Source organism: Struthio camelus, chromosome W (genome assembly GCF_040807025.1).
Source record: "Struthio camelus isolate bStrCam1 chromosome W, bStrCam1.hap1, whole genome shotgun sequence".
Lineage (NCBI taxonomy): Eukaryota > Metazoa > Chordata > Aves > Struthioniformes > Struthionidae > Struthio > Struthio camelus.
Window position 1 is genome coordinate 47,931,260 of NC_090981.1, and position 20,640 is coordinate 47,951,899.

The 20,640-nt window shown below is 36.3% G+C and overlaps 1 protein-coding gene across 2 annotated transcripts in view; it reads left to right on the forward strand.

Annotated features, from left to right (window-relative positions):
- Positions 1 to 20,640, forward strand: part of LOC138064098 (3',5'-cyclic-AMP phosphodiesterase 4D) — a 402,077-nt gene that overhangs the window by 34,982 nt on the left and 346,455 nt on the right. The window contains exon 1 of one of the 2 annotated variants that reach the window (XM_068925074.1): positions 16,491 to 16,992. The exons of the other annotated variant lie outside the window; for it this stretch is intronic. Within the exon in view, the coding sequence (XP_068781175.1) occupies positions 16,724 to 16,992 (269 nt within the window). The 5' untranslated portion in view covers positions 16,491 to 16,723. Of the gene's footprint in view, positions 1 to 16,490; positions 16,993 to 20,640 lie in introns of those variants that run through there. 2 annotated transcript variants of the gene reach the window in all.

Consider the following 20,640-nt stretch of genomic DNA (forward strand, 5'->3'; position numbering starts at 1 on the left):
ATTGTATGGAATATGGCCCAGTGGGGCTGTAGTTCTTGGCTGTGGCTCAGAGGAATCGTAGTGGAGTGGATTTTAAATAATTTTTTTATTTAAAAAAATCATTCAATCCATTCAGCTCATGATTATTGAAATCAAATTAGTCTATGGTATGTTCTTCTGTTCATTATATAACATAACTATATTTGTTACAATTAATAAATTGTAAAAAAACCAGCTTTTCAATAGTCTGTTTGCTTGTTTTTACTGTAACTCTGTAGTTATTCTTGGTGTCCGCTAGAGGGGGAGTTTCTACTTGTGTTTCACTAAATGTTTCCTGATGTCTGATTTGGTAAATTTTGAGCATTTTCCTACTCTAAGCTTTGTTGCTAGCATCGACTTGACTTACAGCTGGTGGTAATAATATATTTGTTAATATATTTGTCTAGCACTTCTGGACCATTTTACTTGGCTATTAACAGAACCCTGGGCTTGTTTTTTCAAGCACTCCTGAAAAATTAAAATTGTTACTGCTATTTTTTGCTCACTCTTTATATTGCTTTATTATGTGGTAGCTATAGTCCTAGTATTAAATTCTAAGCAGTACAAAATTAAAAAATACAAAAGTGTCCCAAAACAATGTTTCTTGCCAAATAGATCTTACAGTTTGAATATATAACAGATAGAGAAACTAACAAGAGAATATGAGGTTACAGTAAGTGTTATTTTCAGTAGTTTAGTTTTTCAGGTTTCTAAAGTTACTGCAAAGGAGAATTTTAAGGTAGATAATGAGATAAGGTGTGCAGATTTTTATAGGCAGCTTCTCCGAAGAGAACAACTATCCCGGAGACAGCTTGAAGGCATTTAGTTATGTCAGGGTGTTGAGGAAAATAGATATCTAAAGCAGAAGTTGGCATTTCAGCAAAATGAAAGAAAAGAGGTAGGGTGGAATAGTCAGAAGAGTTCGGAAAGTGAAGGCAGGCAGTCTGTGCCAGCAAAAAGGGAACAGAGATGGAGAGAGAAAATTGAGTTGAATGTCATAGCAAAGTGATTGACCAGGGAAATTATTTTTTTCAACAGTGTTCTGAATTGCTGGCAAGACGATATCTGTAAAAGCTAGGAAAAAGGATGGAAGATAATGATTCTCTAGATGAAATTCTGTCTGTGTGGATGGATGGTGTCGTGATATCATCATATGACTTTGAAAACTGGATTGCAGGCACAAATCCACACCTTACTCTGTGCAGGACATGTCATGGTTCCTCGGGGTTCGCAATATACAGAGTTAAGTTGTAAAACTCTCCGTCAGTATGACATTCACAATCTGTAGATGATAACACAAACATCCCACCAGAGTTTTGGTTTCCTCTGCGTCCAAAGAACTTGCTGTTCATTTAGCAAAATTGGCAGAACTAACTTTTTCATACTGTTCTTATTCTTAAACCAACTCTGCTGTTTCTCAGACCTCCAGGTTCTCATTCTAGTTCCTCTGTGTACTGCTTTTCATGTGCCCTTTCCTATGTACGTTTTTTCTTTTGCTTAATCCTAAACCCTTTATTTTTCCTTTGAGTGCTTATCTGAGTGCATATTTACACTGTGATGTTTATTCATAGTATTGTTAGAGAATTTTTTATGCTAGCAGTTTTTTTAGGGGTTCATTACGCAAGAGCAATTTATGTGATAATAGAATTTGTTTTCCTGTTTCTGCTCTTTCATTTAGGCTCTGAAACTGTCGGACCTGAAGTGACCTGAAGAGTTGTCAGGAGAGACTTGTGGATACTAGATACTCATTCTGGCAATTGAGCAGGGCTAGGGGGGAAACCACCATTTAAAAAAAAAAAAATCCAAGCACTTTAAGCATTATACAATAATAAGGTACACATGGATGGTATCTTATGATTCATTTCCTGAGGTGCTTCATCTGCCTTTGGTAACATGTGCCTTGTCAGAGCACCAAACACACACCAGCTCCAGGTTCTTTTCTAAAGATGGGAGACTTAGAGGTCTTTCCAGAGTATTTTTCATGACTCTGCCATGGTTTCTGCAAAGTGCAATTCATGAAGAACACTGATATCTGAGGCAGCTTAGGAATTACAATATCTACCTGTGCAGAGGGTCCTGGGGGCTGGAAAGCAACAGCACTTCAGCCCCTTGCCTTTCTTAGCTTCTGCCTTCCCTGTAACCCTTTCTAATCCTCCTCTATAGCCATCAAGATGTGACCAAAGGAAAGCTCCCAAGAGAAAGCTCATCTGAACACCAGAATAATTTTTCTCCCAACGTCTTGCCCACCATGGTATATATTCAAAGGTCTTTGCTAGGCCACATTTGGGACCACTTGGTTGGATACTATTTTGCAAAAGAATACTGCCGTTTCTGGTGAAGTCAGTATCCCAGCATTGAACCATATCACCACTCTCCAACTGTTGGAGAGAGTCTTTCACTTTATCGTTCCTTCCTTCAAACAATTCAGAATTACCTTTCTAAAAAAGCCTTAAATTGAGGCCAAAAGATTCCACAGAGTTGAATACAAGAGGATTATAAATTCTTTTTAGCGATAAAGGTATCAGTGTCTCCCATGTTCAAAATGAACAAAATTAAGTTGCTCTTTATGCAATTTTTAATTAAGATGTGGAAGTCTTTCTGTTAGATATTGTGGATGCCAAAAGATGGTTCAAGAAGTGACTGGACAAACACATGGAAGAAAACTCCATTAAGAACTATTAAGTAAAAAGGCAATAGTTTGCTTTAGGATGTCCTAAACACTGCAAATTATTGGAAACCGGGTATTATGGGGAAGTGTCATTGCATGCTTCTTTTCGTCTTCTACTCCTCCATCAGTATTTACTCTTAGCAACTGTTGGAGATAGGATATACTCAGGTAGATGAAGCTTTGGTCTGGCCCAGAATGGTCTTTCTTATTTTCTTGGTATTTGGCACTCTCTTTACGTTCATCTCACTCATTTGTGGACATCTTCTGTCACTGTCTGAGGTGACATGGTTTATCAGCTCTACCCTCTTGTATCCTGCCAGTCTCATTTGGCAGAACATGATTTCTTACATGGCCACACTAAAAACAAACAAAAAAAGCTGTTAAGAAGATCCAGGTAGGAGATGTGAGTTTCTCCATCACTAATGAAAGCCACTGCTGCTAAATAGGGCAGTCTCAGTGTTCACAAAGGAATTTAAGTGCCTTGATGCTTCAGCTGAAAGTTATATTTTTTTGGGGTACCCTTCATGTTTACATCAGCAACTTTAACCAGATAACAGCAAAAAGCTACTGAGTCAGTTAATCTTTTCATTCCACCAAACCTCAAGAGGAGCCTTGAATCCCAGAGAGCCAGCTCATTTATAGGACTTTATTATGCAACCAATATATTAAATGCAGTTCTGTGGTTACTACACATGTTTAGATAAGGTAGTTTTGATCTCTTACTTCCCTAGACAGGTATCTAGTCCCAGTATTCTTTGATGGCAAGGTACTTTTCAGCTGAGACCCAGACAAAGTTCTACTTTCAGCAAAAGATTCTAGAGCCGCATCAAAATCTTTGTATTCTTCCAGGCTATAGTATTTCACTGCTCTAGCTCCTTATCAGGGTGGGCAGCAGCAATCCCCAAATGCAAGCACTATACTAACTGTAGGCACCCTTCTAACCTCAATATGTTAGTGCCCTCAATATCAAGAAAGAGGTTTTGGAAGCTGTGTCAGAGAGCTACATACTATCATCTCTGTTCAAGTAGAGCCACGATTGATAACCCTAGCATCTTTTCAGAAAGACCAATTTCTGCTACATGACACAGTCTGTGGTTTCCCACAAATGGCTCTCAGATATAGCAGCTGTTAAATGCACAGTCCTGCACAGTCCAGTCTGAGGGTACTACTTTCTACGCTGTCACCTTTGGAGAAACTTACTTGTATTTCTTTTGCACTGGAGAGCCCACTTGCCTGTGGAACCCACAGCGCAGGGAGAAAATCACTGGCCTGGGTAACAGTGCTGTCATATGCCTGTTGTACCTTCCTTCCATATTTTTCAGGTCACTCGTAAGGAATATACTTCAGGTCACTCGTAAGGAATATACTAAGTATAGGATGTCTTTTGGCTCTTGTAATAATGCAGATTGGTTTGGAGAAGAACACTGGCATAAGTTAGAAAACTATCTTAATATCGTAGGTAAAAGATAATAAAATACTAGTATCAGGAGTATCAAGTTGAGAGAATGTCTTTAGTAGTATACTGCAAGAAAGTCAGTGATCGTTTTAATGAAAGATTTTTGGTGAGGGAGTAAGTGACATGTAAACAACATTCACAGAAGGTGCTATATAACTGAAGAAATGCAGAAATGTACAGAAAATGTTACATTGGTGGAAACTGCTTACAGGATCAGCTGGTGATCTTAAAACTAGTAATGTTAGTGACTGTAAACAAATATTATTACCCTAGTGCTATGTTCTGTAACAACCCTGGTACTTTTTCTGTTGTAAAAGATAGCTGATAGTGATTTTCTTATCTAGTTCCATTAGCTACAGACACATTTTCTGATGCAAGTTCCAGATAAGCCACGTTTCAGGAATGTGCCTTTTTTCAGGGGCAGTGCAATGCTCTGTCAGATCTCCAGCACTTTCTTTCCACTAGCCGTAAACTTAGCAGCTACTGATTACTTGAACTCCATTTATACCTCTTTGAAACACACACTTGATGCAACAGCCTTTAGTTGTGAATATAGTTGCCAGATTTAGAGGACTGAAAGTTTTGAAAGAGCAGTTTGGAGTATCAAGAAACCACTTCCCCTTTTTCCTGATGCATTGTTTCAGTGATTAAGTGTTCGTTTTTCTAGTTATTTCTAGCGTAGACCATGGGAGCATCAGATGGTTTATGCAATTTTAATTCAATAGAGAAATCTAGATTTATTCAGAAACTGTTTCTGAACATTTCTCATCGGAAAGGAATGTTAGAAGTAAAACTATCAGTGTGAACTTTTTTCATTTGTATCACCTCTTTAAAATATTTGTTTTTAAAACAATTACAATGGATTTGTTTTTAAAATATAGATAGGATATAGTCTGCACAGCCTTGGGAAAAAAAGTACGTGGAAACTGAGCAGCCTAACAACTGCTAGCCTGCAAACTCAAAGGCTTGCTGCCTACCTCCCATAAGAATTTTCAGTGGACTCAGTGCATTCCTGTGGAACACTGTCATTCCAGTGAATCTTGTGGAAAACACTGGTTTTGGGTTGTGTTTTTCTTGTTTGTTTGTTTTCTTGTTTGTACCAAGGTTACTAGCATTACTTTGAATGGAATTACAGTCCCTTTTTTATGTGTATGAATATCATTAATCAATAATGTTTAGTCACCTGAGGATGAAAGTATCTATGTTTGAAGAAAACATGAGCAGGAAAAAAAGGGAGGTACATGTCAAAGACTAAGGGCAAGTTTTAAACTCCCAAGGCTTTCCCAGAAATTTGTAAAATCTAAATTCTGCTTGTTCAGTTGCACTTGTCTAAGTAAACTGTGCTAGCTCTAGCCTTCCTGGGTTTCTGCATACTACAAAGTTTCATTCACATTGTCCCATTTTACAGCATCCAAACACAATAGAAAACGTACAATTCAGCTACTTAATATGGCACATTTCATTTCCAACATTGGAAAGAACAGAAAACAGCTACTGAGACTCAGGTTGCTGCCACTGGTTGTCAGAATAGATGAAAAATAAAGAGGAAAGAATGTGTTTTGCCTGCTGGAGGATCTTCTTCTGGTAGTCCTGCAGATTTGACTGCTTCTCCTTAGGATAATTTTTATAGTGGAAAGGTATATTGTATAACTCTATTTTTAGATAAATTAAACATGCTGGGAGTTTTTCTTTCTCTTTTTAAATTGCTGCGTTCTGTTAACAGCACAATTTCAATTTTATGCCTTCAGAAGTCCCTGTAGGCATGAGCTTGTAATGGTTTGATACAGCTCACTTTGACTATCTGTTCTGTCAAGGTAGACCATTTAAATACCTCTTCAAAGACCTTTTCACTGTACATTATAATAATACCCTGCCCTGCATTAGATGTGAGGTACTGATACTGCTGTGTCAGGGAGCAGCAAGAGCGGGGCTGCTCAGACGGGCTGGGGCCGAGGCTGACTCCAGCACAGGCAGGCTGCGGTCCCGAGCAGGGCTGGGGTGGGGATGGGGACAGGCTCTGTCAGCAGCCCTGCACAGGGCCAGGGAAGGAGTTGGGTCCAGGGTCTGCTGTGGAGTCCAGCAGGAGTGCCAGGCCAGCAGCAGGAGACGGGGCTGGAGACCCATCCAGGGACAGTAAGTTGGGACAGCAGGAAGCAGGTCTGGCTCCATCCTCAACAGACCTGTGGCCAGTGCTGGGGGTCTGTGCTTACCTAGGGCACCGGGGCCCTGGGCACTGAGACCCAGGGCCCGTTAGTGCCCTTGGGGCCCTGCGAGGTGTAGGTAGGTGCCTACCACTTGTAAAATGTTTGCTTTTCAAACAACAGGGATAATAAAACTTGCAAAGGGAAATCTTCCTACAGGAAATTAAGTTATCTCATTAAATGGAAGCTGCCTTAGTCAGTGAAAGTAATGTAACTTCAAGAAGTTTTCTCATTTTTAGAGTTTTTTCTTCTCCTTGTTTTTAGAGTCAAGGTATAAATAGACCCAACATTATATTTATGCTTAGTACAAATCTCATGGCATTATCTAATTATCTGAAATCTAATAGTAAGGACACACATTGTCAAAACAAGCAGCAAGCAGCAGAATTATAAAACCACAAAGTACTATTTTTCTTCACGGACTGGCCTTTGGACTTTTAGCTAATGGATTTCATGTTTTACATTCAAATGCATAAAATCATTTCTAAATCCTAACATTTCATTCTTCATTTAATGGTAAACTACATTTTAGTGAGCTGTTATGTGTGTTCTTTGTTAACATTAAAGAGTCTATCCTATTTAAGCCTAAAGGATATTTTAAGATTTAGCTTCGAATTTGGGATGTCTAACTCAAACATTTCATATAATTTTTTGTCATGTTAGTAATCCGGGGGTGTTACTATAATACAGATGCCTAACATATTCTATTAAAGATCTCATAGTTGTTCTTAATGCTGAAAACTTCAGCTTTAAAAATGAAAAAGGGACATTGTTATTAATGTTTTATCTGATAAGCAGATTTGAAACATTAACTTCCCCAAAAATACAGGTGCCCCTTACAATTGATAATGAAGTGTTGACACAGATGTGTATAATTTTATATTAGATAAGAACTGCTTCTGGTTTTTAGGATTTTTCCTGTAGTGAGTGACAGTGGACTGATGATTTCTTCTATTATTTCATTGTCCTGCTTCTACATGAAATTATGCATTTAAGCATGCAATCCAGAACATGTGTAATCTCATTAATTTGAGTACATCCATGCACATGACTAAAGATCTGATAAATCAAGCCTTTGATTATGTTTTGAGTGAAAACTGCTTTTAATATGTTTGCATTTTTGCAATGGAGAGATTGTTCCTGTACCCATTTGAACTCGATGGACATAGACTCAGGCACAAAACCTCAGTATAGTACTAGTTTTGGACAGTTCATAAGCTGATTCTAAAGGCCTACTAAATATGTTTGCCTTCTATCATAAATGTATTAATTTTGCAACCTGGCAGACCATTTATTACCCTCTTATCTAAGTCTTTTTGTAGTACTTCAGGGTATCTGAGAACAGCTGTGCTTAACTTTCAGAATTAGTTATAATATATTTCAATTTTTCTGTCATTATATATGCCGTACAATGTACTTCAATAAATGATTTGGGATGTCTTTAATTAGATGCACTCAAAGACTAACTTTGTTATTTTCTTTTAAGACATTAATTATATATTACCCTTCTCTACTGTGTATTGTAGTCTAGTTTGGACTTTCTTCCTTGCAGAAGTTAAAGAAAAATTTCCCCAAACCTTTAGGCAATTAATAAGACAAATAATACTGCTCCTACAAAAAAAAAAAAAATCTCTTGTTATATGAAAAGCCCAGAAGCCATATGCAACAAAAAATTTTTTTAGGAATTTTGAAGTTTTTTTTCTTTTCTTCTATACAGGCAGAAGAAAGTAATGGTATTTCAGATTGTACCCTTTCTGCAGGGTAGAATCCGGTTTCCATTTATATCCATGAAAAGTTGCCTGAAAACGTTTGACTCCCACTTCTTAAGGTGAAGAGAGCAAATACACAAATACTTAACATTTAAGTTCAGAAGTACTTACTAAAATCTTATTTGCTGGGCAACTCTATAAGGGAAAAACATATCATATGTGATATGTTCATAGTATCTCAAGCCCAAGTTTTTCCATGCAGGGAAAGAACTTTTCCCCCCCTCCCATGAACCACAATATATCATCCTCAAACTTGTTCCAAAAGTCTTATCATCTGCCTGGGAATAGTCTCTGTGAGTTTTTAATAACAGTCTAGAAGCAACTGCTTTATGTTTTTTTAAATTCTAGTTCTAACAAATATGAAAAATAACTACTTTAACATCTGTTGAAGAGACACTGAAAGTGACGCTAAATAAAATGTATGAATAGGTTTCTATAAAAGGTTTCCTCATCTATTCAAAACTGTGTCATAATTTTCAATAATGGTGCAGTTCTAAAAATGCTTGTTTATAATAACAAGCTCATATTGGACCTTTCATAAGTTCAAAAGCCTGAGCAGAAAACTCCAAATTCTGAAAAATCCTCTGATACTAACTAATGCTTTCTCAGTAGCTCTGATTTCTCTTTTAATGTACTTGTTTTCTCAATCAAATAACAACTTCACTGCAGACAATGAGCTAGTTATATAATCTTATTTTAGACTTTTAGATTTAATTTTTTATTTTCTAACCTCTGTAGATTTTGTAAATATTTCTTTGAATTCTTCCCAGCTTTTAATGCACAGTCAAAATAACAGATTACTTAAGATACAACAGATGGCCTTGGTTCCTTTTTAAGTAAACTTTCTGTGTGTGTGTCTGACCTCTCAGAAATGTGTTTGTTTATTTGTGCGCTATATCCTGGCTTAACGACCATGCTTGGAGGGCCTGGGGTAAGTCTGGCTTGGTAAGAGCGATTGCTCCTGCTGGCTTCAGAAGTAAACTCCAAAGTTTAGGAATCTGGAACATTGGTATACTTTTTGCCAAGTACTGGTGATACTTTATAATCCTTAGATTTTTACAAAGCCATCATGCGTTCACTGACATCCGCAGGCAAAATTATGGTCTTATCATTAAGCTAATTGATTTTCCAAAAGCTCAAACTGTCTAGCCCTAAGGAATCTAAGAGTACAACCTCAAGTTGCCTGGCTGCTCCACTTTTTAACCAAGCCCGTATCCACAGTAAATACTGATTGGGGAGGCGGGAGGCAGGGAGAAATGACACTCCTTCCCTTCTCTGCCCCCGTCCCCTGCCCGTTCCTCTCCCTTTCCCTCATGACTGCTCTGCAAAGCAGTTTATGCGTATAGCTGGCTTCTGCTCATGCTGGGTCATCTCCTTCAGTTACAATTAACTTTAATAGTTAACAGATATCTTTATACGTTATAGAGGCAGGAACGCTGCCTAATACTCTTGTCTATTCTTGTAATTGTGTAAAAGTACATTCATTTCCCTTAATCTTACCCCAGGAAATGTTCTCTCACACAATTGTTTAGAAATTACAGATATTACTACCCTGTTTATTCTTAGTTGTTGTATGAGGTCATTCACTTTTTTGTTAATGCGTATGTGTGGGCAATGATATCTCTTCCTATTTTTTCATGACAAGCCAAGACTTTTACCACATGGTACATCAGTTTTTTTTAAAGAAATGCTGCTCTTATCTGTCTGAAGTTTCTGTTAGATGGTCTAACCTGCGTCGCCCCTGCTGAGGCCTTTTTTCCAAGGGCTGGCATAGTAAAGCCATCTTATTTTCCAATGTTGATAGCTTCCTTCGTGAAGTCAGACAGGATTGTGTCAGCAACCCTTTCTAATGGAAGTTTGTGATTATAAGCCAATTTTTCTTAATCCTTTTTTTTTAAGTGCAAGAATATCTAATCTTGTTAGCAGGAAATCTCCAGGCTATTTTATACAGTGTTGATATAACAATTTCATTTATAATCAAATACTAATTAGACTGCTCTTCAGATGACTATTTCCCCCTCCTTTTTTTATTTGTTTTCTTGGATGCATGTAGGGGAATGTGTGTGTCTTTAAGCTGGAGTTATTTGACAGATCATTTATTACAATAATTGCAGGCGAGTAGTGGTCAGCCTCCAACAGCTTTTAGGTTAGAGTTTTTGTTCCAGAAACAGTGAATTCTGAAAATCTCCTTAATTCATTCTCCTTATAAGAATGAATTGTAGAAAGTTTTCTAAGACTGCAACGATTGCAGAGATAATCTTTACTTTCAATTTTTTTCTTCAAGAACACATCGTGCTGTTCTGTTTAAATATTGTGCAGCGTTTTTAGCAGCTTTGTTATGAGTCTGTATGCTATTTAGCAAATTGTTTTGTAAAACATTGTTTAAGTGTTTTCCGTGACATTTTCATAAAATACTGCTGACGTCTTTGTGCCTGAATGGCAAAATCTTCCACTTTTTTATTAAATTGGACACTGGCCATATTGCCAAAAGTAGCCATTTTGTCTGCCTGTTTTCTTTACTGTCGTTTACTTTGTTCTTTCTTATCCCTTTGTGTGTGCCTTGCACAATTCAGAGGAATCAGCAACTGAGCCGTACTTTACTTCCATAGAATCACGACAATGATCGAAATATTCAAAAAAAAATCCCACGTCATTGAATTGTAAGACAAATCTGAGCTGAAATTATGAATATATTTCTTATTAGGAATGTATCAAGAATAGAAATGCTCTAAAATTTTAAGTGACAGCAAATGTTTTGTTGATGTGGTGAACATACCATTCCCCAGTTTGGGCATGCCACCAGCTGTTCTTTCTTTTTGCTCTTCTGTTTTTGAAAATGTACTTCTAAGTGTATGTCTACCTGACTATTTCATGGAAAAGTTGACCTGATTAGATCATTTTATGTGGTTTTAGGTGTCATTCTTATATTAAGATATTCTGGAAAATAAAATAGGAGATCTCAGAATGCTTTACTTAGATATGAAGAATTAATGCAATAGCCTGAAATTCTCTTGGATTTTTTAGAATTGCATATACATTTTTTGTACGTTTATCTATCTATCGAAGAGTTTTATCAGAGGTTGCCTGCCATATCTATGCTAGGTGTGACCAACACTTTTTTTAGTCACTTATTGCAGCTACATGGTACCTATGATCTGCTCTGTAGACAGTGAGTGTAGCTGTTAGGAAAATGGACAGCTAAGCACTACCCTGCATTTGGACAACCCCCGACTGTTGCATCAGCTCTTGGAGTATGTGGTATCTAGCAGGTATTAGAATCACATTGAGAAAGTATCTAAATTTTGCCAATGATAACTTCACTGGGATTCAAGCTTTGAAAAGATGTTATAAATCTACTATTTCCCTTCATTTTTATGTACTACACTTGTTTTTAAATGTAGGAATTCAGGACTGAGCAATCAGTGGAAGCGCTACAGTTCTTTCATTTGCTTTTGGTTTGTAAATTAACAGGCAAAAAAACCTGCAGTACAATACACACATCTACGAAGAGGTACACTATAATGCGATCATCAGGTCACAGCTCTTGAGCCTGTGAAAATAAACTCTTTAGCAGAGTTTGCAAATTAGAAGAAACATATACAAATAACAAAATCTGATTTTCTCTGGTAATGATAAACTTTGCTGGTATATAACACTGTATTAAGCGTTCCTGTCATCTGTTGATTGCTTCTTCTTTTATCCTTCTTTTCTTCCTCCACTGCTGTGCTCCTCAGTTCACTCATGAACCTCTCTTTCTGAATGAGAATCATGGCATCAACCAAGATTCTTAGTTTCTGCCTCAGCTAGAACTAGGACTCTCCTCAGTCAGAGAACAGTGATTCACAGTGTTGTCATTCACTTCAGGAAATTAAACCAGGTTATAGCATCCATTCTTCACTTTCTTATCCAGCTTTCTATTTTCTTTTCTCTTCACATACTCTGCACCGTTCTCAGGTGCTCTGGTACTTGAATATGGCCTTACCTCACAGCTGGCTCTGCTCTGAGCAGGAAAATAGACTTGATGACCTGAGGGCCCTACCAGCTGAAAGTATCCTACAATCTTGATCCACTTACTTGCAAAGAAACAGCACCTCAGAGGTTTGGTCTTTCACTTGCAATCCTATATATCTTAAATTCTCTACCTAATCCTGTTTAATATATTTGAATAATTTACATTTTTGTGTTTCATATAGAAGGCTTCTTCTTGTGAGTGACTCCATTTGAGTATTGTGTTAAAAGTAATTGAAATAGTTGCAATCTCATAAAATATTTTATTTTTTGATTAATAGTTATAATATCAAAGTAACTTTATCATCCTCTGTCTTCAAAGTGGTTGTAACAAAGAAATTTTGAATCCTTGTTTAGTCTCTTTTATCTATCAAACGTGTATAATCTTGCGTAGTATTATTTGTGGAATTCATCAGCTTATTCTGCTCTGTATGCTTTAGTTGTTTCTATTCTTCATGATTAACAAAAATGTGAGAGCTTTAAGCCTCTGATATGTAAGTATGCTTATCATAATGAGCATATTTCATAAACGTTTTGGAAAGTATAAGAATTGAATGCTTGAATTTTATACTTTAGTATCTTTAAGTTGTAACTAAAATGGAACAGGAGTATCTCAAACTACAGGTTATTTCTAGCTTTTTGTAATATTGATGTTCTGCTGCAAGGAGAGCCTAGCTCTGTGCTTTTGTTCTGAGCCTTAATCTGATTTAGTTAAGCATATAGTAGGCTGGATTAAATCTGATCTTAGTATAACTCTTACCGATGCAGCTGTGACTAAGCAAAACCTGTAAAATTAGATTTAAATATAAATATATTAAATTAGAATATTTAATCTGAAGTCGAGTCAAAGGCACTTGGAACTTACAATAAAGGCATATGCTTAAAGTAGCATCAGCATTACCTTTTGAACAAGTGTTACATGTGAGCTCTCAAATGCTATTGCTTTGAAATAGCCAGTAAATATCTTTTTTTGGAGGGGTTTAATAGCCTACTTTCAGCAGTCTCCTCTTGCTAGTAAAACTAGGGAAGAGCCCAGAAAATTAACTCTGTCAGAAACCATTCAAAAGTACATTTTCTGTAATGATTTAAAACCCTACAGCAGTGTAAGAGTGGTACCCTGCATTTTCCTTTTTCAGCATATGAGGGAAAATGCCTTTTGATTTTACCCTGAAGAATTTTCTCCCCCCCCCGGCCCTGGAAGTAGTTAACAAGGCTTCCTAGTTTTAATAACAGTTGTGATGATGTTAGTAGAAAAATCAGATGTGTCTTTATTAAGAGACAGCCAAGTAGGGGTGTTCATTGATGAATCATTGTCTTTATAAAAAATTGCATTTTAGTATCATTTTTTTTAATATGCAGCTAAAAGGACTGGAGATGATCGTTTTCCCATATGGAATAGTTTTCCTTCAAGACTTTATTCTAGTACCTTGAAAAAAGTTTATAGCTACCTTACCCCATGCTATCATCCTCTTCTGCCCTGCTTTCTCCCCTTCCCTGACTATATGGCAAACATTCTGTTTAAAGCATGTACTGGTTATTGGTTATTGCTGGTGTTACCTATAATCACGTTATACCTCTGCTTCTTATTATGGTGGAGACTGCTTACATTTGTAGTCTACAATATAGACAGTCCAAAGGCTTTCATTTAACCTCATGAGCACGAATTAGCTTGAGAGTTTTCATAGCACATATAAGTCCTAGGCACTGACATAAATTGGCTCAAGAGATTCTTAAATTATTTGGAGTGTAGGACAGTTTATAGCAATTAAGTGTGCAGGTTTTGGTGCATTAAAATCTTGTTTAGTACTTCCATACTCTTTTTTTGAGGAGGTGGGGTTATGTCATATAAGGTATCTGGGGAGTAGAACATCTAAGTTCAGATATTAACCCATTAAATAAAATCAGGAAAGGCATTTCAGTAGCTATTCACGCAAATTGTGCCACTTTATAATGGTTAAGTTCAATCTTCCTATTAAAAGGCCTTATTCTGGTGTTCTACACACGTTTTATGTTATTTCATTGAATACATGGCAAATCCACTCAATACGTATAATGCATGTCAAGCCAATCATTCTTGTGGATTTAGTTTTAATTAGTATTAGGAACAGGGGAAATAGAACTGTCAATCTGTTGGCTAATACATTCCTCTTCTGTAATCATCTGTGTAATGTAGTGCAACTTAGTGTGATCCTGTGTCCATTGAAATCAGTGGTAATGGCCTTATTGACGTCATTGATCTCCAAAAAGACTGTCAGACATGTCTAGTTTTATAAGGCCACTCCTGTGATGCTGTTTTAAAACTGTGCTTTAGAATAGGCATAAGGTGGCAGTATTTCATAGCACAAAATAACCTAGTTTCATTTTACAAACTATATTGTTTGAAAAGATGATTGAATTCACATAACACATAAACAACAATAGACTAATAGGGAGAGAATTAATATTTCTATTTTTCCTGAAGTTCAGATAAGCATTTTCATATTTTATGCTTCTTATGTTGCCTACCTGTTGAGGGGCAGTGCTGTATGTGCTACTCTTCCAATGGAAAAGAGGTGGAAGCGTTTATTGTTTTAGTTATGCAGTAATAATCTAATTCTAATTCTTTCTGTGTTAATGGATTAACATTTCATTTCTGGTTTAAATTTTGTTCTTAATGAAGCATAATTGAAATTCTATTTCTGTAATTGTAATCAAATCTGGGTTTTAGCCTGTATTTTGTCAGTGTTAGTCTTCGCAAACTGATTAAATCTTACATAAAATTTTAGAAAAACATACCGGAACAGAACGCCCAGTGACTTCTGCATTCTGTAGCACTGTCCAGTATTGAGTTAATTGGTAAATACATTGTTATCAGATTTCATATATGACGTAGTACGGTTAAACTTGTCTACATAATGGGGTTGACACATGATAACAATGTTGTTCTTAATGTAAGTTGACCTTTCAGTTGCAGTTCTGCTCTACTTCTGTTCTCATTCTAATTCTTATCATGAATTGTGGCTTTGCTGCTAAGTGCAAAGGTGATTCCTGTCTATTGTGATAGAAGGCTGCTTCCGCAGGACTTCTGATTTCACCTTAAGACAGAAAACAGAATTTGCCTGTAATGCATGGCCCTACGCTTGTGGTCATGCACCCTTCACCCTGTTGAAAGCCTGGATGTTATGTGTGCTGCTAAAATAAAATTCTTATTCACAAAGGAATGCTGGACTGTAAGATAAAGTAAAAAAGAAAAAAATGTTGCACAAATGAAAATGATAAGTAGCCAATGTTTTTCTATTAAAAAGAAATCTCTCATAAGATGATGATCATTAGTTCTTGTACGATGAACAGGAAGTACGGGTGGAACTGAAAAGATTTTCCTGTCATTGCTGTAAAAGTGAGTGCATTAAGCTTAAGTAAATATCAGCCTTCCCATCAGTTTCTACAGGTCTTTGTCCGCTATCAATCAGACATGAAAAAAAATGGCTGTTTGGGGGGGGGGGGGATTATCCATCTGTATAGCTGTAGTAAGTTATTTTAATTAAAAAAAAAAATTACCTCAGAAATGACAGTACAAGTTTGTTTTTTTTTTTTTTTTGGATCAGAAAACTGCAGCAGCAGTATCTTGCTTGCATAATGCCATGAGAAAAAGATATTTCAAAAATGAAATTTAATAGTAAATAAATGTAAGTACTTCTGCTGTTTTATAATTTAAAGGTTTTCTTTTAGAATCATTAGATAGTTTGTTTCATCATCAGCTGCAAATAGAAATAAGGCACTTTCCTAGCCCAGGTAGTGGTCATGATATGATGATATACTGAATTAAAATGTCTTATTGAACAGATATCAGTAGTTATAGTCTGATTTTGTTTTTTGTGCAGCACACTTGTTTTGTATTTCTGGAAAATGTAAGATAGGACACATTAGTGTTTCCTAAATGCATTTGAAAAGTGATTTTGATGAATTTGCCTCTTTTTGTTTTGAGGTGCGGGGAAAGCTTTACACAATTTGATTGTAGCAGTTGCTAATTATCTTGAGAGATAAAAGTTTGTAACCTTCATTCATAAATGGGAACTACAAAAATAAACACCGAAGATCCTGGGGAGAAAAGAAGAGAATATTTGACATTGCCCCTTCCTTTCAGCCTCCCCACAGATTCAGGAATAAGCGGATAGAAAGAATGACTGAACAAAATGAGCATGCATCTGATGTTTAAGCCCTCCTCCAGCACTTTTTATGTACATAACCCGAAGTCACTCAAGCAGCTGCAGCACATTAGTTCCAATAGTTTAACAGGCAGCTTTATAGCTCCAACAAAGACGGTGCTAAGGCAGTTTCTTTCTCCCATGCTCACTTGCTAGGATAGCTAGTAAGCGATCTTTGGCAACAGAACTGTGAGAGGAGTGGTAAAGTCTAATAGGTTCCTGCGGAGGAGTTAGCTTGCTTTTTTCTTTGCAGATGATTATCTATACAGAGACACTGGGGGAAGGGGACACCCATGTTGCAAATAGAATAGGCTGAACTGCAGTTGAAGCTCTGCACGCTTCTTTGGAACTGACTTAGAAAGAAAATATTTTAAGCAGTCAAACTAGTATTAGATCTTAATAACAAACTTGGGAAAAACATGGCTCAGCAGACAAGTCCAGACACCTTGATGGTTCCTGAAAGGGATAATTCACATTGTCAAAACCCATGGTTAAATGAAGATCTTGTGAAGACCCTGAGGGAAAACCTGTTGCAACATGGAAAAGCCAGGACATCTATGAAATCTTCATCTGCTTCTCCCCGGTTGTCTCCAGTTACTTCTCCTCGAAATTCTCCGAGGCTTTTACGCAGGATGCTTTTGAATAGTGACATACCGAAACAGCGGCGTTTCACTGTGGCACATACCTGGTAAGCACCGAACAGGTTGTCATGAAATGTCAGATTCACTTTTCTTTCTAGCACATTGGTGTCAGTGCTGATGTTTGTTTGTTTAATCTCAGCATGAATCTCTCAGGTTGAAAGAATGAGTTTTAATAGTTCTAATTTGTCACTCAAGTTAATTTCAGTTCTGAAGTTTAATAAGTTCTACTCCAGATATAAAGTGAGAACACATATCTGCTTTTACAAAAACTACTTTATTTTCTCTGATTTCATAGGTAACGTTCTCTCTTTCCCCCCTCCCAACTCAAAAGCAGAAAGCATAAGTTTGTTTTTTAATAGAGCTCAAATTAAGAAGAACAAGATAGAGAAGAATGGGAGGGAATAGATATGGTATCTAGTGGCTTATATATTTATAATAGTGGTTTTAATTAAAACAGTCACTAGAATAAACAAAGAGGAAAGGCAGGAAGGGATCCCTGTGTTAATTGATTCACTAGTGCTACGTTTTTTATAACTGGATCATTTCTTAGCCAGGTGTTTGTGAACAAATATAAGAGACACTCATTTTGTTACATCCGTCTACTGTAAAACAGCATCATAATTTCATTACTTATTCTTTTTCAAAATGATACATATGAGATTATTGTAACTCAATAATAGACTCATATTTATTTTGATGGTCCTGATATCTTGACGTGCTCTATTCTTTTCTTGTGAGATTTTTCTCAATTTATTTTTCAAAGAAAAATGTTATTTAAAGAGAGGAGGACAGCAAAATTGTTCAGTGAAAAGAAGTCATGCATTCTAAGCAGTGAGTGATTTATTTCTATTCAAGTTAATTTGCATTTTTTTGAAATTAATTTACCCTGTAGCTATGTGACAGGTATATACACAATCTGCAACACACATACAGGGTATGTGTGCCTAAATCGTCAATATGTGTGTACCTGTAGCTAAAATGTATACTGTATGCGTGAAAGTCCAATAGAGCATGCATTTAATGGGAAAATGGTAATATAAATTTAGAGATTAATCAGTGATATGAAAATGAATATGTATGCAGCATAATAAACAAGAAACAGTAGAGGTTACTGGAGGAGGATGTCTAGAGTAAGCATGTGGGTGAAGTGTTTAGGTACATCACCAAGAAAAAAAGTTAATGAAAGACAAACAAGTTAGTTCATGGTGTGTCAAAATGTAATAGCAAAAAAAAAAAACCTGCTGTTATTCAAAGTACTAATTTTAGGCCTGTTTTGGAGTAAAAGGCTCTCCTTTCATAGAATAATACTAGTATATAATAATACTAGTATGCCTTTATACTTAAGGAATATTTGTTTTGAAATCAATATGCCTGATTTCATTTTTGCTTAGGGATTATGCATAAATTCCAACGACATTAAGAACCTCCAACCGTTGGTCTTATATTGAGTAATCTGTATACCAGTCTATAAATGAGAACATGCAGGATGAAAAATGAATTCAGGCAGAATGATTTTACATTGTAAGATGAAAATAAATAAGAACTAGTCCAAAAAATTACACAGAAAATTATCACACATGATTATGTAGGTATTGTAACAGTTACTGGAGGCAGTTTAAGAAAACAGCAAAAGTAGTGTAGTAAAAGGGACAGCAATTAAGCAAATACACAGGTTTGGGAAACATTAAAGGGCAAAGGTTGGCACAGTATTAAAAGGTAGAATATTGTTTAATCGCACTTCAAGTAAGCTTCAGAAAGTTTTGAGTTTGGATAGGGTGCCTTTTTCAGCATCGTGTGGAGATTAGGAAGTGTTTATTTTTCTCTGAATGTGTGAAATACTAACCCTGTATGAATAATTCATACTTATTTCTAAATGGCTTGTAAGGCTGGGTCATCTTAGCAACAGGTTTCTTTTTTCTTTTTTCTTCAGTGAAAAGAGAACTGTGGAGCTCAGCAGAGAGAGTTAGAGTAAATAACCTGAGAACGTGCAGAGAGGAATAGTATTTCAGAATTGGAGATGGAGGAGAAAAATGAATAGTCTTAAGTAACAATATAACTGATCAGATTTACTGTCAGAGGAAGGGAAGAAGAAGCAGCACTACTGTGTGCCTCCAAATTCTGTTTGTTGCCAAATCCCATCAAGTCCATAGCTACTGATATCTCTTCAGTTTGTTCTCAGTTCTCTAAAAAAAGACATGCTATGTAATAGATAGGTGGTTTCTAGATCCTTTTACTGTGTAGGTAGTATAGTGGTCCTAATCTCATGTCCATATAATCTATTTTAGGCAACTTGCAGGAAGAATGACCTTTGGAGTATGGAATAGTTGTAAGTTTCTTCCCAAATGTTGTATTATGGAGGATCTGTGCTGGTTTCGGTACATATAGAATGTTCCACTATAGTTCTAACACTTTTCATAAGTGCTCTAATTTTCTTGTTTTTCTAATTTAATCTGCTCAATAGTTTAAGAACAGTGGTTGAATGGATTGAATTCATTGTATATACATCTTGTTTATTCCATCATTCAGGCATACATAAAAAATTTTAAAGTGCGACAAGCTTATTCAGACCACTAATGAGTTAAAATGCCATTTGTTTAATATTAAAGTCCTCTCTGGCTTTGCAAAATCCCACTAGTTTTCCTTGAAAAATTTCTGGGGGTTTTGATAATACTGAATGCAAAACAGCATAAGCCCCAGGTTTTGAAAACCAGTACAAAACGGATCAGTTGGGCACTGCCCGAATGGCATGAAATGCACCAAAATTGTCCAGTTAAGCTTAACATCAGTTAAATTGTGGACTGAGTTTGAATTTGTGCAAGACATCATGGACCTTGCAATCAAAGCAAGCCTTTCATAAGGCCCAGAGATCTGCCCCAGTAATGGAATAGGATGTAAAATTGTTGATCCCAAAATGAATCCACTTTATCTTGTGACTACTATATGTCCTGTCACATGATTAAAGAAACTTACGTTTTTAGTCATATGACAGGAGTATTTAGTACTGCATATATCGCCTGGTTGTGAGCTGTTAAAAAGCCTTGTTTTTTTTGTTCTATGATGAAGTGTCTAATCATATGATGCAATGTTCTTTGCACACGTCTATTTACAGAGTGGGGAGATGGCATATTATGTAAAAGGCATGTGACTACTTGTGATTTAAAAAAAAAAAAAAAAGTTGATGCAGCATGCAAGTCTTTAGTCTTCTGTAAGAAGACTTATGATTCAGCTTCCCAAAAAAGTTGAACTGCTGTGTTTTTTGAAAGCTACATCATGCATAAATATTGTCATGAAAATTATGCACAAATTGGGTCACCTACTAGGAGTGCTTAAAAAACTGATGGAGCCATTTATTTAAATCTATTTTTTCTATGTTAGTTTTATACATGAATGCATGACTTCAACAGCTGATTTTTTTTTTGTTTTTTTTCTAATGGGAGGTTCCACGCACTATGCTCAGAAAGAGGGTTATATAACTTTAATTTTGCTTAGGAGAGTGTAACAGAAAACTTTTTGATACCTGTTTCAACTTGGAGTTCATCACCGGCCATTAGCCTTGACGTTTTATGAGAGTCCTTCTTCACTTCCCTTTCCTCTTTATTCCCTTCTGCTGCCATCCACGATTTATTCTAACAGATGAGAGAGAGGCTTTCAGATTACTGATGTTAGCTTTTTAGTAGAGGGAAAAGATGCTGCAT